A 22,907-nucleotide genomic window follows, 5' to 3' on the forward strand; every position below is an offset into this window, starting at 1 on the left:
TACTTAATGCTTGAACCTTTACAGTAGATACACAATTTTGGAAAAATTGAAAAACCACAGCTACAGGCACAATACTACCAGTGAATGAAGCTGAAGACAAGCTTGTTAGAAACAAGTTTTTTTTTTCCCCCCGTACCTTCGTAATACTTAAAAGAATTTTGAAGTCTACATAAATCGTCAGATAGCCAGTATATCCCACTCTTGACTATATCTGGACATCTGGATAGATGCATAATGTTCTGTAAAAATGCTAAAGATGAAGCAGGAATTTCTACTGCACAGAATTAGTTTCTATTTCATGAGGACCTTCTGTGCATCATCTTTACCTGTATTCTTAAAATAATATACTGGGCCCCAGTGTGGGCTTGTTTACCACATAACAGATGTGTGAATACTCATCTCAACAATTTCATGCAACTAATTTTTGTATTTGGCCTGGTCAGTCTTGCCTCCAAGACCTAAAGATTGATTATCAGTGCAACAGTCCATGGCTATTTTCTGTTGTGCAAAAAAAAAAAAAGGCTGCAATCAAATAAGATAGCAGCAGTGGCACATGAAGTAATGCTGGCTGTGCAAGATACATACTGTATTACGAAACCGGTTTGGTTAAGCCAGTAGTGGATATCGGAAGAGATGGGACTCCTAATACCAGACATTGTGTGACAGGAGTGAAAATAAACAATATAGTGCCTTGAGAAAGTATTCAGATCCCTTTTACTTTTTACACAATTAATGCAACAGCCTCATGCTAATATTTAAATTCCTTTTATTCCCTCATCAAGCAATACTCGGTTCTCTAGATAGACAAAAGATTTTTGATTTTTTTGTAAATTTATTAAAATTAGAAAACTATAATACTGCATTGACTGAAGTATTCAGACTCTTTACTCAGTACTTTGTTTTGAAACACCTTTGGCAGTGATTAGGACCCGAGATTTCTCTTTGTTTATGACACAACAACCTTCACACATCTAGATTTGGGGATTTTCTTCCATTTGCAAAAATTCCTAAAATCCTGTTTCCACTTTGTCATTCTGGGTTGTTGGGTATTGTTTGATAAGGGAAAAAATAATTTAAATGATCTGAACATAATGCTGCAACATAAGAAAATGTGAAAAAAGTAAGGGGGCCTGAATACGTTCAGAAGACAGCACATGAAAGAAGGGGCCAGATTTGGAATTCAGTACAATACCTGGCACCTTGAATTAGCTTTGTTAAATGCACACCTTTCCTGTCTTACTCTGGGTTTTAGAACATAGCTGTTCCATCATTGCCATGCAAGGCAGCCACAGGCATTGTCATCTAAAACACAAAGAAGACAGGCCAGAATGTTGCTTAATTTTTCATGTACATTATTCAAATGCCAGAAAAGAGTTTTCTATGAGTGTAACAGCAGAGAGGTCAAACACTGTAGAGAATCCACATTAACATTTCAATGAAAGTGCATATATTTGTCTCTCTATTATAAAAAAAAATATCTTGGTGGAAGGGAGACCAGGGACACAAGACGTGATCTTCTTGGAAGACACTTTAAAGACCTGCGATATGAAAGAGATTGGCCACGGAGCATCTCGCAGGGACCTTAAACATGAGACTTGGTGCCAAGAGATTGCAATTTGACGTCCCGCGAGAGACACTTTAACGTCACACGAGACAAGGCAGTGAGACAACATTTAAAACAAGTTCACGGACATCTAACCAAGCAGTTGTTGGAATGCTTTTGGCAGACAGAAATCATGTGCTCCCAGTTCTTATAACAACGACAAGCGACAAGCCTCCCCCCACCCACAGCCACATTCACAACGTGAGCGGCAGAGACGCAAAGTGGCAAAAGGACAGCTGCTGTACAGGCTTTGAAATGATCGATGCAAAGTGCGACAAGCAGAAAACGCAGCTCGCCAGCAGCAAAAAGCCAGCAGATCATCCGACTGCAACTCCTTAGTGTGCGTTCAGAACCCCCTTCACAACGTGAGCAGCGTTATACGTCCTGCTAGAAAGAGATTTAACCACACCCAGGGCAGGAAATAAAGGACAAGTATTGTTTTTACAAAAGTTTTAAAAGTAAAAGTGAAAATAATACATATGTAACAATTGCCATGAAAATAACAATCTCTTTAAATTGTATATCCATTAAACCTAACCCGAGGTTGGGCGAGCAGGGGGCAGAGCCCCCTAGTCTGATATAAAAAAAAAAAAGATGGTCCACAAAAAATATGCATCCCATACAATGTGTGTGTATTTGATACATTTTCTTTTAATTACTTTTTTTTTTGTATTTGGATTAAAATTAGTTGAGATGCCAATCACCAACTAAGAGCAGCACCAGCATTAAGGTAAGCTGGAAAAAAGATATTCAACCATCTTTTGTGATCAAAAACTTGTGATGCTATTTTCCTCTCTTTTCTAAATGATATGTGCTATAGTCAGACTAACTATAGCCTGTCAAATCTTTTGAATGTGGAATTATCCATCCATCCATTATCCAACCCGCTATATCCTAACTACAGGGTCACGGGGATCTGCTGGAGCCAATCCCAGCCAACACAGGGCGCAAGGCAGGAACAAATCCTGGGCAGGGCGCCAACCCACCGCAGGGCTGTGGAATTATTCAGACTTTAAACTTTAATTGAAGATTCTATATTTAGCAATGGCGGCACAGTAGCTCAGTGTTAGTGCTGCTGCCTTGCAGTAAGGAGATCAGGGTTCGTGTCCCGGGTCCACCCAGTGTGGAGCTTTCATGTTCTTCCCATATCTGCGTGGGTTTCCTCCCTTAGTCCAGAGACATACAGGTTAGGTGAATTGGTGATCCTCAATTAGCCCTAGTGTGTGGTTGGTGTGTGTGTGTGTGTGTGTTCGTGTTTCCCCTGCGATGGACTGGCACCCTGTCCAGGGTGTGTTCCTGCTTTGTGCCCTATGCCACCTGGGACATGGTCCAGCACCTCTGTTACCCTGTTCAGGGCTAAGCGGGTTAGAAAATGACTGACATTTAGCAATTAAAATTGAGTGAGAGGACTCATGGTTCTATCCATCAATGATGGGAGTCATCAATTGTATGATACTGGTGGTTTTACCATACATTCACATGTCTATGGTCTCTTTTTGGAGCCATTTCAAATTAGAAAATGTGTTAGAGCAGAACCTTTAACCACTATAAAAAAGATTGTGAACTACTATGAAGCCATAATATAACCCTGCTAATTAAAGCAATTCACTAAAATATCTGGGTGGCACACTGATTAACACTTTTGCCTCACTGATACTGAATTCTGAGTGTGAATCTGACACCTGGTCCCTGTCTGCATGGGGGTCTGGAAGGGCTTCCTTTGTCAATATGAGTTTTTGAGCTACATCCCAAAAGCCATGTGTGTTAGGCTGATTGGCTATAAATTAGCCATGCTCCTGAAGTACACATATGTAAGCCCTGAGATGAACTGGCTGTTTGTCCAGATTTGTACATAGCACTGTGCCTGGATAAGCTTCCCCCAGCCCCAAGCCTGATTTGGTTTAAGAATGCATATATCTGTGTGTTCAACAGGGTGACCTATCCAACAAACCATTTTCTCAACCCCCTTAAAATACTGTCAGCCAGAGGCTCAAAATGGGACAGTTTGCTGAGTGATTTTTTTAAATTTACAAATAAAAACTGATCAATTCCCTGACTCCAGTTGTTATGGATGATCACTTCTCACCATCCGACTGGGCTGATTAATGCAACTTGTGTAGATATTAAGTTTATTCTCTTTTCTATCTTAGTCAGTTTATTAAGGTTATGCATTATTCCTTGTTTTTCTCTTCCAGGTCTCCGATATTCCCAAATTCATAAAATTAGTGAAATTAAAAATACTGTCTCCCTGTAGCTCAACAGCCTGTATTTTTCAATCACTTAATTAATGGTTGTTTGTGTAAATTGATTGTACTAATTTGATATTTCATGTCCAGTCAATAAAATTTAGCGACCTCATATATGCTATCAAGTGAAAACTAGAGCATAGGAAGATTTACAATAACATATTTAAATAGACAAAATAGAAGAAGGTTTATGGAGGGGAAAAATGTGACACAAAACAGAAAACATCTATAATTTGTTTTGTTTTGTCCACTATTCCTAAATATAGTACTCTCCTTCAGATACTTCTTTAGCTTTCACATATTTCCATTATGACAATATTGCTGGTTCCTCCCACTGTGAGTTCATTGAGCCCCCCAGCATAAAAATTTTTAAACCCAGTCCCTATGTTACCTCCAGCCACCTTTTCTAGAGGCAGGAGTAGTATTCTTCAGCAATCTGTAGCAGCTCCTGGTTTCCTTGTACCTCTGACCCTTTAAAGGGTTGGTACTTTCTGTTTTCTTTCTTGGGCAGCAAGATCCCTATCTCAACCAATTTCATTCTAGCTAGCAATCCAAAGAGTTTCCAGTGGCAAATTCTTAGTCCACCATAGCTTGGCTTTCTCATAGATGGTAAGATACACTTGGCATGTACTGGGTTTCCTGCCCAGTCTTATCAGGAAGCCAGCGTCCCCTAATTAGATTTGTCTGGAGGTTTTTTTGTCACTGCAGTAAACCTGCAAACTTCCTTCAGGAACATTATACACTCTCTTGTAAGCCAGTGTACTGTGACAGTGCGGATTTGCTCCACTCTCCCTGTGCTTTTAGGGAGCCTCTTGAACTCACCGATAGTCAAAACTGAAATGAGCCAGGCAAATGAGGACACATACAGTTAGCAAAAGGTTGGTGCAAAAAGTGATTAGTGCTTTTATTAAAAATCCAACAAATCAGGTGCTCAAAAGTGCAGTTTAAAATACTCATAAATAAATAATCCATTAAAACTCCTCAAATATGTCCAGATAAACAAAGTTAAAATTTGTGGCACTAGGGCTTATATATCTTTGTGCATTTATTTATTAAAGATTTTATCTATGAACAGACATCTCCCTGGCCTATGGATCCCTCAGAGCGAGGAGACGTCCCGCTGACAGGCATGGCCACCCCAATCTAAGCCTCTCTGCACTCTATTTGTCTTCCACTGCCTCTCTCAGGACTTACGTGGGAGCCCACTGCGAAGATTGGGTTACTCGAGCTCCCTGTCAATCTACAGCCACGTCGACCCTCTTCAGCCCACTTTGAGCATCCTTCCTATGCTTCCCCTGGGGCTGTTTCCTGGCTGCCTGCTTCCATCCAACTGCACACTGTCTATGTGCCTGCCACCTCCATCACCCCTCCTTTCAACCTCCGTCTTCCTTATTGCTCCTGATTCTGTCTTTTTCTTTTTCTCACTCATTCCTCAACTTCCCCCCTGTTCCTTCCGCTCAGGCTTCTTTTAAATTATCCTCTCTAATTGTGTGCAGGTACGATTGAGGTGCCCAACCAATCCACCTGCCCCTGCTCATGTATACAGCACAATTGATCAAGTACCCTAATTAGCCGCATAATGTAGCATGCCTGCGCACACCTGCACCTGATTGGCACCATGCACACAATTATTTATTTAAAATACTCACATTGCCACGGTTCACTCATTCCATGCACTTAGAGTATTATCTTTATTGGACCATGCATAACAACAGGAAATACTTCTACATGGTGTTAGCCTATATTGGTCAGTTACTGGGATCACCTTTCTCTGGCTTTCACTATGCACCCTGCCAACATTCTTAGATCTGAGCCATTTAATCAAAGTTCCTCCTAGTCTGACTTGTGTATATTTTAATATTTATACTCTTCTCAAAACTGAAAACATACACTCTGATTTCTGGCTAAGCCCCTGGGGTGTAAAAACCTGTGATACCACGTATGAATGCAGATTGCATTCATGCTGCACGGGCCTCAAAAGGATCGCATAGCCTTGGTATGATTAAGGTTATCCATTCTTTCTTCTGTCTGCTTTCTACATAAAGGTTTTCCACCTGTCTGTTTATCTCCCTCTCTTCTCCAGGACTTCTGATTTACATTCTGATTACCAAGTGAAGACTCCGCATTCCTTTGCCTTTATGCACTGCATTGAAGTGATTGACATCCCTCCTTCACCTTATTGTTTAAGATTATTCAATACTTTTTCTTACTGTGTTCACTGAAGATGGCAATGTTTTCATTGTACCCATTAACTATATACAGAAGTGTGTCACCCTTAGCACGACTGGTGATCACTTCTAGCTGACTAGCTTGAGTTTAAGACTATTCTTCTCTTTCACTTTGCTTAATATATTGTTAACTCTTGTCTCACTTTATGTCATAATTCACACACATCCTCTTTAATCTTTTCTTAATATTCTTAACCCTTCTTACATTAAACCTTTCTTACTGTGCAGGATAAAGGCCTTTCACCCTTCAGTATTGCTCAGCTCACCTGAGCCTTCCTCTAATTTCAGTGACAATTATTTCACATTATTAAAGGTCCTGACTACTCATCAAAAAACCAAGGTGTGATTAGCAACAGTCATTTGAAAGTCTGCTTATTAAAACTTAATTTCTGCTTCAGTCCTGTGTCTCTCTGTACCCTGGAGATTTCTTGCCTCTGGCTCACCATGCTTATTATGTAATGCTCTCATGTTGAATGTTAAATCATTTAATTTAGTTCAGTTGGATTTTTCATGTATTACACAAGCAGTATTTTAAACAGTAAATAATACTAACAACTGATAAACACATTTTGTGATATTTACACCAAACTGTTTGTTTGTATGTACATTTAAAATATTTGCTGAGCAGACACTTTTTTCCAAAACAAATTACAAAAGAGGTCAACATAATCAAGTAAACATCCTTTGGGAAACTGTTTGTGAACAGGTGTTAGAGGACAAGGTTACAAAATGGATCATCACAAGTGGAGAGCTGAGAAACAAAATACAATCAAGTTACAATTCCTGGATAAAAAAAACTAACAGCTATCAGACAGAAATTCACCAAACTAGAGAGTCTTCAAACACTTCTTAAACACATTGAGGGAGTCAAAATTCCAAATGGAGGTGGGCAGCTTATTTCACCAGCTACACATAAAGAGTCTGGACTAAGATTTAATACCACACAGAGGTGGCATTACTAGACTCCCTTCATCAGCAGACCCGAGTAGTTGAGAAGGAGCATAGGAACTTCCAAGTGTCTCCTTATATGTATTTTTTGGGTGTGTGACCCTTTTCCTTTGTCAGCTTTTCAAGGAACCTCCTTGCACCACCCACCCCAACCCTTAGATGTGCACACAAGCTAAAGTTTAGTATATCCTAAATCTGCAGCTTCTGTTTCACATCGGTTTTGGCTTACCTAACACCACTATGAAAGGGGGATTTACTGAAAGTAGGATCAGGTGTGACTGGTGCATCTTAATCAGCAGGAATTTGCAATTATTAGTCCACTACATTGTATGACATTCACTGCCAATAAAAAAATGTGAGTGACTACAGGTGCTGGTCATAAAATTAGAATATCATGACAAAGTTGATTTATTTCAGTAATTCCATTCAAAAAGTGAAACTTGTATATTAGATTCATTCATTACACACAGACTGATGTATTTCAAATGTTTATTTTAACGATGATGATTATAACTGACAACTAATGAAAGTCCCAAATTCAGTATCTCGGAAAATTAGAATATCAATTAAGACCAATGCAAAAAAAAGGATTTTTAGAAATGTTGGCCAACTGAAAGGTATGAACATGAAAAGTATGAGCATGTACAGCACTCAATATTTAGTTGGGGCTCCTTTGGCCTGGATTACTGCAGCAATGCGGCGTGGCATGGAGTTGATCAGTCTGTGGCACTGCTCAGGTGTTATGAGAGCCCATGTTGCTCTGATAGTGGCCTTCAGCTCTCCTGAATTGTTGGGTCTGGCGTATTGCATCTTCCTCTTCACAATACCCCATAGATTTTCTATGGGATTAAGGTCAGGTGAGTTTGCTGGCCAATCAAGAACAGGGATACCATGGTCCTTAAACCAGGTACTGGTAGCTTTGGCACTGTGTGCAGGTGCCAGGTCCTGTTGGAAAATGAAATCTGCATCTCCATAAAGTTCGTCAGCAGCAGGAAGCATGAAGTGTTCTAAAACTTCCTGGTAGACGACTGCGTTGACCTTGGACCTCAGAAAACACAATGGACCAACACCAGCAGATGACATGGCACCCCAAACCATCACTGACTGTGGAAACTTTACACTGGACCTCACGCAACGTGGATTCTGTGCCTCCCCTCTCTTCCTCCAGACTCTGGGACCTTGATTTCCAAAGGAAATGCAAAATTTACTTTCATCAGAGAACATAACTTTGGACCACTCAGCAGCAGTCCAAAGGCAAGACGCTTCTGACGCTGTCTCTTGTTCAAGAGTGGCTTGACACAAGGAATGCGACAGCTGAAACCCATGTCTTGCATATGTCTGTGCGTGGTGGTTCTTGAAGCACTGACTCCAGCTGCAGTCCACTCTTTGTGAATCTCCCCCACATTTTTGAATGGGTTTTGTTTCACAATCCTCTCCAGGGTGCGGTTATCCCTATTGCTTGTACACTTTTTTCTACCACATCTTGTCCTTCCCTTCGCCTCTCTATTAATGTGCTTGGACACAGAGCTCTTTGAACAGCCAGCCTCTTTAGCAATGACCGTTTGTGTCTTGCCCTCCTTGTACAAGGTGTCAATGGTCATCTTTTGGACAACTGTCAAGTCAGCAGTCTTCCCCATGATGACCTAGACTGAGAGACCATTTAAAGGCTTTTGCAGGTGTTTTGAGTTAATTAGCTGATTAGAGTGTGGCACCAGGTGTCTTTAATATTGAACCTTTTCACAATATTCTAATTTTCCGAGATACTGAATTTGGGACTTTCATTAGTTGTCAGTTATAATCATCAACATTAAAAGAAATCTAATATACAATTTTCACTTTTTGAATGGAATTACTGAAATAAATCAACTTTGTCATGATATTCTAATTTTATGACCAGCACCTGTATAATGAATTAGGACTACCATCATCCTTGGGAGCTGTCTTTTAAGGGTTGCATTTGAAAATTAATTATAGGTTTACTGAAGAAGTGCCTTCTCTAATTGTATACAGAGGCAGAATTCCAACCATCTTTATACTCTCCTTTTATAGTCTATCAGATTATAATTTTTTAATATATGATATGTTTAGCTCATTAATTGCTTTTTTGTTTGTTTGTTTAACAGTCTTTTGGTTTATAGAGTAGCATGTTGGCATAGTGATATACTTGAGTTTCACAGCTCACAAGTCCTTGCCCATGTGCTGCCTATGTAGATTTTGCATGTTCTCCCTTTGTTTGCCTAAGGTTTCCTAGACATCCCAAAGATGTAATTTAGGTTAATTGGTGACTCAACATTAGCACATACTAGTGATAGAGTTATGTGATATGAAGTGGCACCTTATATAGATGTGGTGCCTAGCTTGTGCAGAGTACAGAAATTATTGAGGTTAGTTTCTTGCAAAGCCGGGTTGGAATAAGAAGTTTGGAAATTAGACGAATGGTCTTACAAATACCTCAGAAATTTAGTTAGAGTCATATCGTACGTTATTTTATTTTTTCTCCAGTCGCATGGTGTTCTGATAAATGGATCTTCAGGGACCAGCATCCCAGGTTAGGCTTAGATGTGGATGACTTGTTTACAGACATTTATGTTGCCTGCTGCGCTCTGTACGTCCGCCAGACAGAATCGTTCCATAGAATATGGTGTTAAAACTGTCATTATCTCTTGTCGATGTTCTGCTGGATTTAATCAGCCGGTAGCATTTGCTGCTCTAAATGTTGAGACGTTACCGAGCTGTGTTCTCCGTATCAAATGAAATCAGACACGCTCTATTCTGAAGTGGATCTGTATTGACTTGCTCTTTACCGTGTAGTCTGAGGGTTGAATCTGCTCATTGAGTGACGCCGAATTAGCCAGCGGGTGGAATGTTCTATTTTTCTCTCGCTCATTAGTAGGCGGAGCGCAGAAGTTTCACTCTAATTCGATTCGTACAGCTAACCCAGGAGAAACTGCGCTCGGGGGACTTTCGGATTTTTTCCCTGCAAAGTAGGCGGGCAGACAGTTACGTCAGCCTTTCCATTGACAGCTCCGCCCAGTTCTGATGGCGAAGGTCTAGCTCGCTGCTTTGGAGGGGGCGGGACCGAACGCCGCCTCGCTTTGCTCTGTTCTGCTTTCCTCCGCGGCGCTGTTCTTGTCTACTGCCGCTACTGTTTGGTTATTGCTGGCAGGAGCTTCTGAAGAGCTCAGGACCGCAGCGGCGGCCGAAATCGTCATCTGGGATTTCTTTTACATCCTTGGGAATCTGGTGAAGATTCGGCTGCTGATGTCAGTGAACTCTGAGAACTCGTCTTCTCCAGAAAGGTATTTCAGCAGCTTCAGTGCGTACGCGCTCTGTTCGCCATGCGTGGCTCCTGGGTTTCTGCCGCTGTCTTCGAGTCCCTGTTCCCCATATTTTTCCCCTACTGTCTGTCGGCGCCGCGTGTGAAGTGCAGCTCCTTATCCCACATTTATATACACGCCCTCGTCAATGCATTGCAACTCCCTTGTTTGAAGCGCTCGGTTTTTGTATCTGCTCATTGTTTCGGCATGAGCGAAGAGCTCGTCTCAGACACAGAATCTGAGGTTTGATCTTCACGTCGCACCCGCGAGGCATTTGGCTGTGGGCGTGTGGCACCTGGGATCCCCAGGGTAGGTGCACCCCACGTGCCGTTATCGTGACACCACGCCCACTTGTTAAAATGTGTGGTAGTGACTGTCACCTCCTTAACGTCATCACGGGCATCCATGCTGGTCCCTGGAGAAAAGCTTTCACCTCTTTCTGCTGCTTTTGTAATCGGGTTTGGAGATGCGGGTCACTGAAGTGTTCTGTGACGCAATATGAACGCAGCTGGCTTGTGTGAAGTCACATCAAGGTAATGGAGTGGGAAAGATTGGACCCTACTGGGCCGGGAGCAATTGCAGCGCATGGCGGTTTATTTCTTTCATCCTCAGAGTCGGAAGATGACACACTATTGTATTAAAGCAGTTTTTCACTATTGTTCACTACCGTAGTATAAAAGTGTAAGTGAATGATGTAGGAACCAGGCGCTGTTCAAATAAAGCTACACGCAATTTTTGTGCGGTGGGGTGTTAGAGAATATTGGTTTCTGAACTGAATGAAGCCAGCTTGTCTCTTTGTCTGTGTATACCCGTTTCTGCCTTTGCCTTATTCCTGGCCTCTATCTTAGCAACCAAAACATTATTTATCATTAATTTATTAAAACTTGCTGTGCTCACTTAGTAAGAATTAAAAAAAAAAAAAACTAAATGGCATATTGGAGAGAGAAGGAGGAAATAGTGAGTTAACATTATAGCCATTCTTCGGTATATTTGGCAAATGTCTCAGTCTGAATATATAATTTTCAATATGACATCTAATGCTTTCTAGTGAGCAGAAAATGCACTAATTTTCTGTACATTGTTACCTGTGTGGACAAAGAATAGTGCAGATTGTGACACTTAACACTGACAAAGGAGCAGAGTTGCTGTTCTTCTTAGAACAGTATTTTTGACAAAGTTAACCCTTCCAAGAGATGCTTTTCTGAATTAGCTGTTAAAAAATAAATGTGTAGGTACAGTCCATATAAAGCAGGTTTGAAATATCCCATCAGTTTTTTTTAAATTAGCTTGTCCACATAAGAGTCAGAAGGAGCCAATGGGAAGCAAGCCTCGACAGAGTGCCATGCCACTGTATTTCAGACTCGTACACCCATATTCACTCATACTGGAAATACAAAGCAAAAGGTGTTCTCCCCCATTTCCTCTCTCACTTGTCTGTTTCTCTTTCTCTGTCTATTTCTGTGTGTGTGTTTTGTGTATATAGATAGATATACGTATGTCTGTGTGTGTGTGTGTGTATATATATATATATATATATATATATATATATATATATATATATATATATATATATATATATATATAATTCATGGTATAGTGTAGATGGCTGCTAAGGGCTGTTTGTGACTTCATTTCATATGAGGAAATTGTACAGAACATGGCTCTTCAGCAGAGGGGCCTTGTCTTGACAAATCAAGCGTTTTGGCACAGAACCTGTAATATTGTGTATATTTGGTTCTAGGTCATAGCCTTCATATTGTATGAGCATCACTCTTCTCTGCATCAATAGAAGGCATGGCTCTGTGGAGCTCTGGAAAACATTAATAGTATGTGCAGTAATTATGATCAAGAATATTCCCTTTATTGAATCGGTTCATTTAATGACACTTGAATCAATTAGTCAATTTAATTTGTTTTCTCTTAAATTGTGCCACTGATTCCATGGAGCAACTAATTAACTTTACCTAAATAGCAGTATTAAAAGAAACCCAGAGTAAAAAATGTTTTGTTTTATATGTAAATGAATACAGTATCTTAGTCCTAAGTCATGGAGATGAGCCATTTTTCCATTAATTCAGAACTTTCATTAGGAACTGGTTATAGATCCAAATAAATGTGGAGCTCAGTGTTACTTTTTTGTCACTGCCATAACAGAAGTTTTGTCAGTTCCATTAGGATGAATAGAAACAACGGACTGGAGTTCTTGAAAACTTTCTTTACTACAGAGTTCTAGAAGGTTTATTGGTTATTTAAATGTATTTGGTAAATTTAATACATTTGTATCCATTATTGAGCATTGCCACTGTTTTATCAAAACAAGGTAAATTGGAGCAAAAAGAAATATACCAGTCAATTAGTGGTGCATTTTACCAGGATATTGCCATAAAAGCTTATAAAGCTTATCATGCTATGGCTGCACTGATAAAATGCAGTCCATGACCAGATTATAAGACCAGATTGTCTGTGCTGACTAAACACATTATGGAGACAAATGACATAAGCTATTTCTTGTAGGATGGGTATTCATTCAGAAGTGCTTTTTGTGCACAGATTGTGTATTTTACTCTGACATTGTTAAGAGTTTTTTTTTTTTTGTACTAATGACCATTTGCTACAACACTTCATTTTTTGCTATTTTTGTCATGAATGACAACTAAAGGAGAGAGTGCTTAATTTGGAACAGTGCTTGCCTTTTTTATTCTCATAGTCCTTATGCAGTTAGCTGTTTTAATAAGGATAGGGTGGAGTTGGCACTTGCCTGCAGCTTCTCCCATGCCTTCTATATAATTTCCAAACTATGCATTTCCACCTCCTACAAATGACTCTCTCCCTATCCAACCCAACCCCCCCCCCTCCCCCCCCCCACCTTTCCGTAACCCACACCCCTTCCTGTCTTTTGTGACAGAGGAACACTTCGGAGCAGCAACATGAGGGTACAGAAAATTTGCTGGTAGGCAGACTGGGCATGGTAAACGGCTAATATCCTTTAGGGACATGGCTTTATTTCTTGAGTGGACAGTTCAGTGGCTTGGATGTGTCTGGAGCTGCTTTTTGAAACACATTTTCTAGGTTTGGGGAAGGTATACCTGACACACGTTTTTGTCCTTGGTGGCAGGAATCCTGGTAAGTGACCTGTAGGTTGAGTCTCGGACCTGACAAGAAGCACGCCCTTAAGTGTTGGAAATCTGCCAACTTCAGCCAATCTAGGTTGTTTCCGAAGACATTCCTGACAAGCTGGGGCTTGACTGCCAAGTCTCACATGCTAACTGGCTTTGAACTTGGTCAGCCTCCCTAATATAAAAGAGACTGACCAGAAATATTAAACATAAGCTGATCTGACACTGACCGAGTGGTGACTAGCAAGCAGAATTGGTTTAACTTCTTTGTGCTGGCTCTCCACAACTCTCATCCTCCACGTGCCTCCCGGTTACTCCCCTGCCATTAGCAGTGAGGTACCGTCTGCTGTACTCCTGACTCAGCTCCAATTATTCTTCTGCTTGCCAATGTCCTGACATGGTGGGGTGTGTGCCCACCTGTGCCAGCCTGCCCTTCACATACCTCTGCTTGTAAGCCTTGTCTGAGTGGTATGAGATGCCCCTGCGGGGGTATCTGGTGTTTATAAGCTGTTAGATGTTTACTGTGGTCTCTGAAAGGCAGCTTTCTTTATGTCTTTTGTTGTCTTGCTTTACCACTGTACTGGTCAGAAGCAGTGTTAACATTTCTGTTTAGTAACAGACTTATTTTCCTCATGGTGCGCTCATATTTTCTTTTTGAGGTTGATAGTGTTGTTTTACTTTGGAGTCTTTCTGTGTGTAACTCTTCTGTTGACCTGCTAAACATATCAAACAGCTAGTGACCATATATGCTGTCATGTATTGTTGTTGCCATATCTGTAGGGTTTTACACAAGAATACTAATGAACATAGCCTGTGCATGTGGTCTATGCTGCTCCCTCCTCTACTTCCTCTTTATGTCTTTGTTGTTGAGATTATGGTTTAATTTCCAGTCTGTGACAGGTGTTATGACTGCTTCCTTTAACCCTGGCTTGAATGCATCCTTGTGAATATGTATGTGCATGTATTTGCTCCTGTTTACACTTGCACTTTTGTGTGCTTGTTTCTGTGTATGTGCATCTGTGTCTTGCCATGTATCAGTGTGAGGATGACATTATTTTGCTCATGGATTGCTTTTAGGCATACCTGCAAATGTGTGTCTGTATATGTCTGTGTCTTTGCTTATGGGTGTTTGTGTATATGTCCAAGTACAGTTTTAGTAAGGAAGTGTTACATTTGGTTTCTGTAAGTTCGTCTTTTTGCATCATATAGACGTGCATATCATTGTGCATTTGAACATTTGCATTCTAGTATCAGCATGTATTTTTTTTGTTTTTCACGTGTATGTGTTTATCTGTAAGTCCTTTTGTGTTTTAGCCTGGATGAGATTTTTGCTTTGGATTTTGGTGTCCTTCCTTTGTTTGGTATGGTGTTGTCTTGTATATTGTGCAGTTGTCATTTCAAAATAATTTTACATGTTGGAGTTCTTGACAGTATGTCTGCATACATGAATTTGTATGTATTATTGTGAGAGTATGCTATTGATTGTGTTTTTGTTTCATTCAGTCATGTGTTTATGTAAATTAGTATTTTGAAAGATTTTTTGATTGCATAGTTGTCTTTGTGTGTGAATATGTGTATATTTATGGGGTTGCAATGTTCAGAGTTGTGTGTGTGTGTAGATCTCTGTGCTAGCACCTGCATGTTTTTTGGGTCTTTGTGCATTCTTATGTTTATCATTGAGCAGCTGAAAATACATGTGCTTGCACTCTGTGCACAAATAAGTAAAGGCAACTTAAAAGTGTTGCTGTGCAACCAGGTGATGGATATCTCCGGATGGCATAGAAGGGATGCTGAGGGGGCACTGCGGGGGTCTACTCCTCTGACTGCACAGGAGCTCTTACTGTCTCCATGGTAACCGGGAGGTGGGGTTGCCATGGAAACAAGCTCTGTCAAGTAGAACGTTTGTGGCTGCAAGTTCTTTCTTTCCATCTCATAAGGCCTGACAAAGGCTGTTTGTTATGTATTGCCAGCGTCTGGCTCTCTTGATCACTGACCTGCAGCATGGTCTCTTGGCAAGTGACCAAAGGGGGTTTGGTGCAGTGTGGGTGTGTTGACCCTGTGTACTTTTCTCTCCCATTTGCAGGCCTGAGCCTCAGCAGAAAGCCCCCACGGCCCCTCCTCCGCCACCGCCACCACCTCCTCCCCCTCCCCCTCCTCCACATCCGGAGCCAGTAGCACCCCCTGAGCCTGAGGAAGAGATCCTCGGCTCTGATGATGAAGAGCAGGAGGACCCAGCTGACTATTGCAAGGGTAAGTGACGTGTATATGGATGAAAGCTGACATTATTTGGCTACATTACACCTAAACACTCTCTTGCTTGACCTGAACAGGTGGATACCACCCTGTGAAGATTGGGGACCTCTTCAATGGACGGTACCATGTTATCCGCAAGTTGGGTTGGGGTCATTTCTCTACTGTGTGGTTATGTTGGGACATTCAGTAAGTGTGATGCTGCCCATAGCTCATGTGTTGCTCATATCTACTAGACACTCATAGTTACCTGACATCTTTGTGCTTATAGGGGAAAGCGTTTTGTGGCCATGAAGGTAGTGAAGAGTGCACAGCATTACACTGAGACAGCACTTGATGAGATCAAGCTGCTCAAATGTGTATGTATCCACTCATTAGGCTGTGTGGTATAAAGGAATTCAGCATACTCTTAACCACTGGCCGTTTACTGAAAGCCTCTAATCCTATCAGTAGATTTGTATTGTTTCAAGAACTCTGTTCTTTTTTTTGTTTTTTTAAGGTAAGAGAAAGTGACCCTGGGGACCCCAACAAGGATATGGTTGTGCAGCTCATTGATGATTTCAAAATTTCAGGGATCAATGGAATCCGTATCCTTTAGTATCATGAACTTGTATGAGTGTGGGATGGCAGGATTCATAGTGTGGACTGAGCAAGCAGGAAATAGGTAATGGTAATGTTTTTCTCTGTGATGCTGAATAATAGATATTACTTGTTTCAACTGCATACATTAATTTGGCAAGGAAGTTTCATCCCAAGTGGTGAAGTAGGTCTCCGAATAAAGAGTTAGTTATGTTTTTGCCAAGCAAAATGGGTCACAAAACCTAGAGTAAAACTGGCCACTTTTCCACTGAGTTAGAGGCATATATTGTTTTGATGAGATTCTGTCAAGTGAGCAGGCAGTGTAACTTCCAGTATCCTTAATGAGCTACCAGATGTCTGTATGGTGTTTGAGGTTCTTGGCCACCATCTGCTCAAATGGATCATCAAATCCAATTATCAAGGTCTTCCCTTGCCATGTGTCAAGAGCATTATCCGGCAGGTAAGGATGGCCTGATTGTTCAGAAGCAAGGCAAGGTAGTTGTTGCCAACCAACCATGTTGATCTGCAGTGTGTCTTTTTCCGCATTGCTTCTAGGTACTGCAGGGCCTTGACTACCTACATAGCAAATGTAAAATCATCCACACTGACATCAAACCAGAAAATATTCTGATGTGTGTAGATGATGCCTTTGTGCGCAGAATGGCTGCTGAAGCCACAGAATGGCAGAAAGCTGGAGCACCGCCACCATCTGGATCTGCAGGTACCATCATCTTCGGTAGTACAACACATTGCCTGCTTTACTTTCACTGTATTTCCCTGACCACTTTTTTGTTTTCTTTCAGTGAGTACAGCACCACAAATAAAACCAGTAAGTATTTCTGTCACTTCTGGGACCATGAACATCATTGACAAAAATTATACTGAAAAACTTCCTAGGAGTTATAGCAGACTCTTCACTTTATATATCTAGACAGAGTGCAGAAGTGATTAAGAAAGCTGATACAATGTTAGGTTGTATATCATGATGTGTGCAGTATAAGTCAAGAGAGGTTATGCTTAAGTTATATAACTCACTACTGAGGGCTCACCTGGAGTACTGTGTTTAGTTTTAGTCTTTGTATTACAAAAAAGAGAAAGTCCAGAGGAGAAGTAACTATGCTAATACAAAAATTGTGAGGTATGAACTATGAGAAAAGATAGAAGGAGATGAAACTTTTCAATTTAAGAAAAAGGAAATTTAGAGGCAACATGAATGAAGTGTTTGAAAATATAAAGGAAATTAGTACAGTGGATCTTAGCGGTTATTTTAAAATTAGTTCTTCAACAAGAACACAGATGGAAACTAGTTAAGGGAAAATTTCGCACAAATGCTTGAAAGTTTTTCTTAATACAGTAAATGGTAGACATCAGTAAATTATCAAGTGGTGTGGTAGATAATAATATTTGAGGTCCTTTAGAATTTATCATTTTGGTGAAATTAGGAAAGTAGGATTTATAAGGTAGCCTCCCTAAATGGCATTCTTTCCTCTAAATTGATTTAATGTAGGACAATGAAGTGTGTATCATTCCTGGGGTGGCTGTTTAAGTGGCTGTCTGACCCCATTTATGTTAACGTAGGTTGGAAAAATTTCCAAGAACAAGAAAAAGAAGCTAAAGAAGAAACAGAAACGTCAGGCAGAGCTTCTGGAACGTCGCTTGCTGGAAATTGAGGAGCTTGAGCGTCAGGCTGAACAGAACCGAGCACAGGAACTGCTAGTGCTGAATGCTGCCCCCTCCCCTCCCCCACTGGCTGCAGGCAGCGAAGAGGAGGAGGAAGATGAGGAGACACAGAGGCATCCAGAGGAACTAGAAGCCAGAGAATTGGATCTCTCTTGCAGCAAGGATGGTACAAAGGAGCTAGGTGAGGGTTGACATTTTGTGTACACTTATCACTGCATTTGGATGTTGACTGCTGGCGGGCATGTGGTCACTGTATTGCTGGGCTGTTTACACACTTTTTTCTCACTTTTTTTAATACAATGGCAACACAGTCCCTTCCCATTTTATCTGTCTGACCTCTAGGATATCATATTCTATTTATACTTTGTAAAGCAATGGTCTCCAGCTCTGGTCCTGAAGCACTACTGTGGCTGCAGGTTTTCATGCTAACCTTTTTTCTTAATTAATGACCCGATTTTGGTGCTAATGAACTTCTTTTGCCATAATATTTGCTTGCTGTTTAAGACTCAGACCCCTTAATTGTTTTTTTTCCTTAATTAGCAGCCAGACAATAATGAGATACAAAACAAGCCAATACATGATCAGCATCCCGTGTCCATCATTTGATATACGAAAATAAAGAAAGGTGAAGGTCTCAGTAATTATGATCTGCTCAGAAAAAAGAAAGTAACCAGTTTTGGAAATGTCTGCTATGGCAGAAGGAGAACACCAACAAGCCATGGAATTAAATTATGGGTTTAATTAACAACAAGAATCTGCTTCTAATTAAGAAATTGGTTAGAGTTTGAGGCCCCGACTTAGCTGGTCATCTTTTGGATCACTTCACATCTCAGTTCTGATTAGGTGCTGTTTAAGGAAAAACATTAAGCAGTTTAGAGGACTGAATCTGAAAAAAACTCAATTAAAACGAAGGGAAAATAAATTAATTAGCAACAAACACTGGGCACTAATTAAAAATTTTAAGAGTGAAAACCTGAAACCACAGTAGCTCTCTAGGACCAAAGTTGGAGACCCCTGTTGTGTACCATGTTTTCCCGTGGGACACTAGATAATTTGCTGGTGTATGTAAGTGTATCTAGTTTTGGCTTCTACCAGATTGAGCACCTGTCTTGTTTTAAACTGTGTGGTCATTATCTCATGTTTATGTGTATTCTAGAAGAAGACAAGGAGGAAGACTTACAGAGAGAGGTGCTGGAAGATGATGATGAAGATGATGATGAGGAAGATGAAGATGAAGAAGAATGTAATGAAACGGAAGATACCCCTGCCACAACAGAGGACAAAGAGGAGGAACAGAGGCAGCTACTGACAGTGACAGCACCATGCAGTGAGATTGGTACACTGGAGTCACCCAAAGCCAATGGGCACATTGTCATGGAGAATGGACCCATGTCCCTGGCAGGAAAGGGCTTTGAAGAAGAGGACTGTGAGGAAGAAGATGACGAAGAGGAGCACGTTGAAATTTCTCCAGTTGCACAGGCGGACCGCAGCATCTCTGATGCCCATTGCCCCTACAGCAGCTCATATGAACACTTCAATGGAGAAGTGCCACAGCTGGCTAATGGTCGACATCGTGGGACCACCCCACGCTTCCCGGACTTTGGCAACTCACCACCTGACAACTGTGAGCGAGAAGGCAGCAGTACATCTCATGACCGCAGCCGTACAGTGTCAGCCTCTAGCACTGGAGAGCTGCCTAAGGGTGAGTGTGGGGGAGAGAAGTGGTATTGGGGCACAGGATGGAACACAGATTGGCTTACATAAAGAGGAGCATAGTTGACAAAAGAAGGCTGCTAGGGATGTAATATAACCAGAGGGAGCACTCCTGTGTTTACTGGGAAGTGGGCATCATTTGGCCTTAAAAACTCTGGCATGGTCAGAGGCAGGGCTGGATGGGAAATCTTGGTGAGAAACAATGAGAACTTGCAGAAAAAAATAGGGCCATTGATATTTATTGGAGGATAGGATAGTTTTTTTTTTTTTTTGTTTTTTTTTTACTTAAAATTTAATGAATAAAAGACAAAAAGGTATTTAGATGAGCTAAAAGTGGACAGTCTGAGATTTACTGGGAGAAAGAGTTCAAGTCATTTGCGTTAAATAGGGATGATTTGGGGAGGGAGGGGGCTTATTGTAATAAATAAAAATATGAATCACTTAAACATTTGCTGGTAAAAAAAGTGGATGGTGATCTGAGATTTGCTGACTAAATAGTCTGTAAATTTTGCCAGTATACAATAAGTGGAAAGAGTCAGTTGGCGGAAAGGTTCAACACCTTTTACATCTGCAGTGAATGGCCGCTGAATGTTTGGTTTTAAAAAAAATTACTGTTGCTTGCTGTACAAAACAAATTTTGTTGATATGGAGTCTGCAGACTCTGTGATATATTACAAAAATAGAAGCTGTAATATACTTGGGAATATTTCCTTAGCTGAGCTGATTGGTGTATTTTTTTTTAACTGAATGATTAAATATTCACTATAAAGGGTTCAAGAAGGAGATGTCACACAGAGCAAAGAGTTGGGGTACCAGCTGTTTAATGATGACGTCAAAAACATAGAAAATAAAGTGCACACATAGGTGCAAACGTGATCGAAGCCAAACAAAGTAAATTAAATTAGCTGATGAACATTTCATCCTTCCATAATGAACTCAGACTTCTGGTGGCTTCTGGATTTTTATACCACCAACGGGAAAAGCAGGGCTTCAGGCTGGAAGCGGAAACTGGGTCACACATCTTTTGGTCAGTGAACTTCAGAACTGTAGATGGAAAAGGAGATGTGATTAGTGACAGCACCCCTCTGTACTTGGGGTTTTATTGTTTGTCTTATTTAAACCCTGAAGGTGTCCCCCATGTGTGCATGCTTGATACCACCATTATTACAAACAGCACACTTGGTCACAGGTATATTCAGAATACATTTTCAGTCTGCTTGGGGGGAAAAAATAAACTTGTTTGTGTTCAACATTCCCAAAGAGAATTAGTTTGCATTTTACTTGCAGACTTATTGCCTCATTCAAACTAAAGCTATACATGAGCATTTTTTCAGGTTTATTCTAGATGGCTTTTTTTCGTGTATTGTAAATTAAATGGCATCCATATATGCACAACAATTGAACACTTTGGCAGGTACAGTTTGAAGTTAGAGCCTTTGTGAGTTTATTCAACACAAAGTTATGCAGAAATGTAAATTAAATGAAAAGGGAAGTTCAGAGTATAGCCCTAAAGTTTATATCATAAAGGTTATATTGGATTATGTTGGTAGTTTTTTGCTTTTCTCTAATTTGTAAGTTACATTTTATAAATATATTTGCCTTGTTTTATTATCATCACCTCACTATCATGAATAGGAGATATTGACACAAAGTGTTCTAGTGTGATTTCATGTTAGAAATCAAGGAGGAAAAAATTGATATTCCAGGTAGGCAACGTTTATCTTTTGATGTCTCATTCTTGGCTAGCAGATGTTTCAGTTGTTGACAGATAAAAGCTATTAAAGTACTTTCCAGTTCTAGTTTTACCAAGATGTTGACTGGTACACCTAGTTTTGAAATCTCCACTTAAAAATGGGTAATCTAAGCTATTTATGATATGACAAGAGAGGTTCCTTTTAAGATTACCAGTTGTCTGCAGAATGTACATAATTTTTGAAAGAGAGCAAACATTTCTCAATAAATAAAGTATTTTCATTTCCCCCCACACCCCCAAGTGTGCATGAGGATCAATCAGCTCTACCTTGCCTCACTTGTTATCCACAGCATGTTACAATTTATAATATTATTCCAGTGGTACTCGTACTGCTTGGAAAGGCCAAACACACTGACTGGATGGTCCACTCAGCTATAAGTGTTAAAACATTTCTCACTAGAATAAAACAGCACAAGGCTCTGTCCATCCAATCCGTGTGTGAGCAGTGCTTGCTGAATAAGGTAGAAGATAATGTCATCATTGTTTATGGAGAAATTCTGTTTTCATTTGAACCAATCAATAAATTAAGCTAGCAATAAATAAGAAACCCATATTAGAGCTAACTTTAACAGCGAACGCAACATCTCACAAAACTGCTTTTCTTTCTACAATGTAAACTCACTCCTTGCACCTCAGTGAAAATCTTTTCCAACAGTGTTGTGTTCACGTTCTTGAAATGACTGTTTATTTTAGTTGTCTTAATTACATTGTTGTGAATTAGAAACTGAAGAAACAGCAATTCAGTCATGATTACTTGTACAGTTGTGTTCTAAATCAAATCAAATCTATATAAGCACCTTTCTAGCCAATTAAGAGAGCTAGGTGAACAAACACCCAACATATAGCAGTTCCTCCAAGAGACCAATTTTTGTTTCTTTTAACACAATGTTAAACAATTCTACTAAATTATAAAAGCTTAGGTCCATTCCCTGTAAAGAAAATTTAATGTCTTCTAATTTTAAATTAAAATAAGACCTTTTCCAACAGAGTAATAGAGGGTGAAATGGGATTCCATAAATTCAGCGAGCTAAGATGAGCAATGTGTTTTCAGGTAGCACAATTCTCCTAAGCAGTGTTAGTAGGGCATGTGAAGTAATTGTGGACACAAATTATCTGACAGATTAGCCAAGGTTGTTTTTTCCTTCCTCACACTAATATGAGTGTCAGGCAGTTCCAAAATATGTGCCTTAGCAAGTCAGATACTTGACAATAGTGTTCTCCGTAAAGTTTAGATACATTCAAACAATGTATAATTTTTTATTATATTACACCTTGCTCTCCACAAATTTAGCAAGATTATATTTTGCTAATATTTAGTTTCCATGCAGTATCTGTGATTGCAATTATAAGATTTAGATTCTGATGTTTCCTTAAATCATCTAGGGGTGCACTCTGAAATAAGATGGTCAAGTCTAGAAATACTGGCCACATCTTTGCCAGTAGATTGTACAGTTTCACCCATGGATATTGATGG

The 22,907-nt window shown here is 40.2% G+C and overlaps 2 protein-coding genes across 8 annotated transcripts in view; one reads left to right on the forward strand and one right to left on the reverse strand.

Moving 5' to 3' along the window:
- srpk2 (SRSF protein kinase 2) overlaps positions 1-22,907 on the forward strand; it is a 64,237-nt gene that overhangs the window by 25,254 nt on the left and 16,076 nt on the right. For 3 of the 6 annotated variants that reach the window (XR_007933668.1, XM_028808673.2, XM_028808663.2), the window contains exons 3-11: positions 15,542-15,708; positions 15,789-15,897; positions 15,980-16,067; positions 16,208-16,295; positions 16,641-16,747; positions 16,843-17,008; positions 17,091-17,116; positions 17,866-18,148; positions 19,124-19,669. Coding sequence is in view for 5 of the 6 variants with exons in the window: in XM_028808673.2 (XP_028664506.1) it covers positions 15,542-15,708; positions 15,789-15,897; positions 15,980-16,067; positions 16,208-16,295; positions 16,641-16,747; positions 16,843-17,008; positions 17,091-17,116; positions 17,866-18,148; positions 19,124-19,669 (1,580 nt within the window). In the remaining variant the exon portion in view is untranslated. Of the gene's footprint in view, positions 1-10,117; positions 10,325-13,252; positions 13,293-15,541; positions 15,709-15,788; positions 15,898-15,979; positions 16,068-16,207; positions 16,296-16,640; positions 16,748-16,842; positions 17,009-17,090; positions 17,117-17,865; positions 18,149-19,123; positions 19,670-22,907 lie in introns of those variants that run through there. The other 3 variants (XM_028808690.2, XM_028808698.2, XM_051919963.1) reach the window with 3 other exon arrangements.
- kmt2e (lysine (K)-specific methyltransferase 2E) overlaps positions 20,485-22,907 on the reverse strand; it is a 69,388-nt gene continuing 66,965 nt past the window's right edge. For both annotated transcript variants that reach the window (XR_007933665.1, XM_051919947.1), the window contains one exon: positions 20,485-20,724. Coding sequence is in view for 1 of the 2 variants with exons in the window: in XM_051919947.1 (XP_051775907.1) it covers positions 20,719-20,724 (6 nt within the window). In the remaining variant the exon portion in view is untranslated. The remainder of the gene's footprint in view (positions 20,725-22,907) is intronic.

The sequence above is a fragment of the Erpetoichthys calabaricus genome, chromosome 1 (genome assembly GCF_900747795.2).
Source record: "Erpetoichthys calabaricus chromosome 1, fErpCal1.3, whole genome shotgun sequence".
In the NCBI taxonomy this organism is placed as follows: domain Eukaryota; kingdom Metazoa; phylum Chordata; class Cladistia; order Polypteriformes; family Polypteridae; genus Erpetoichthys; species Erpetoichthys calabaricus.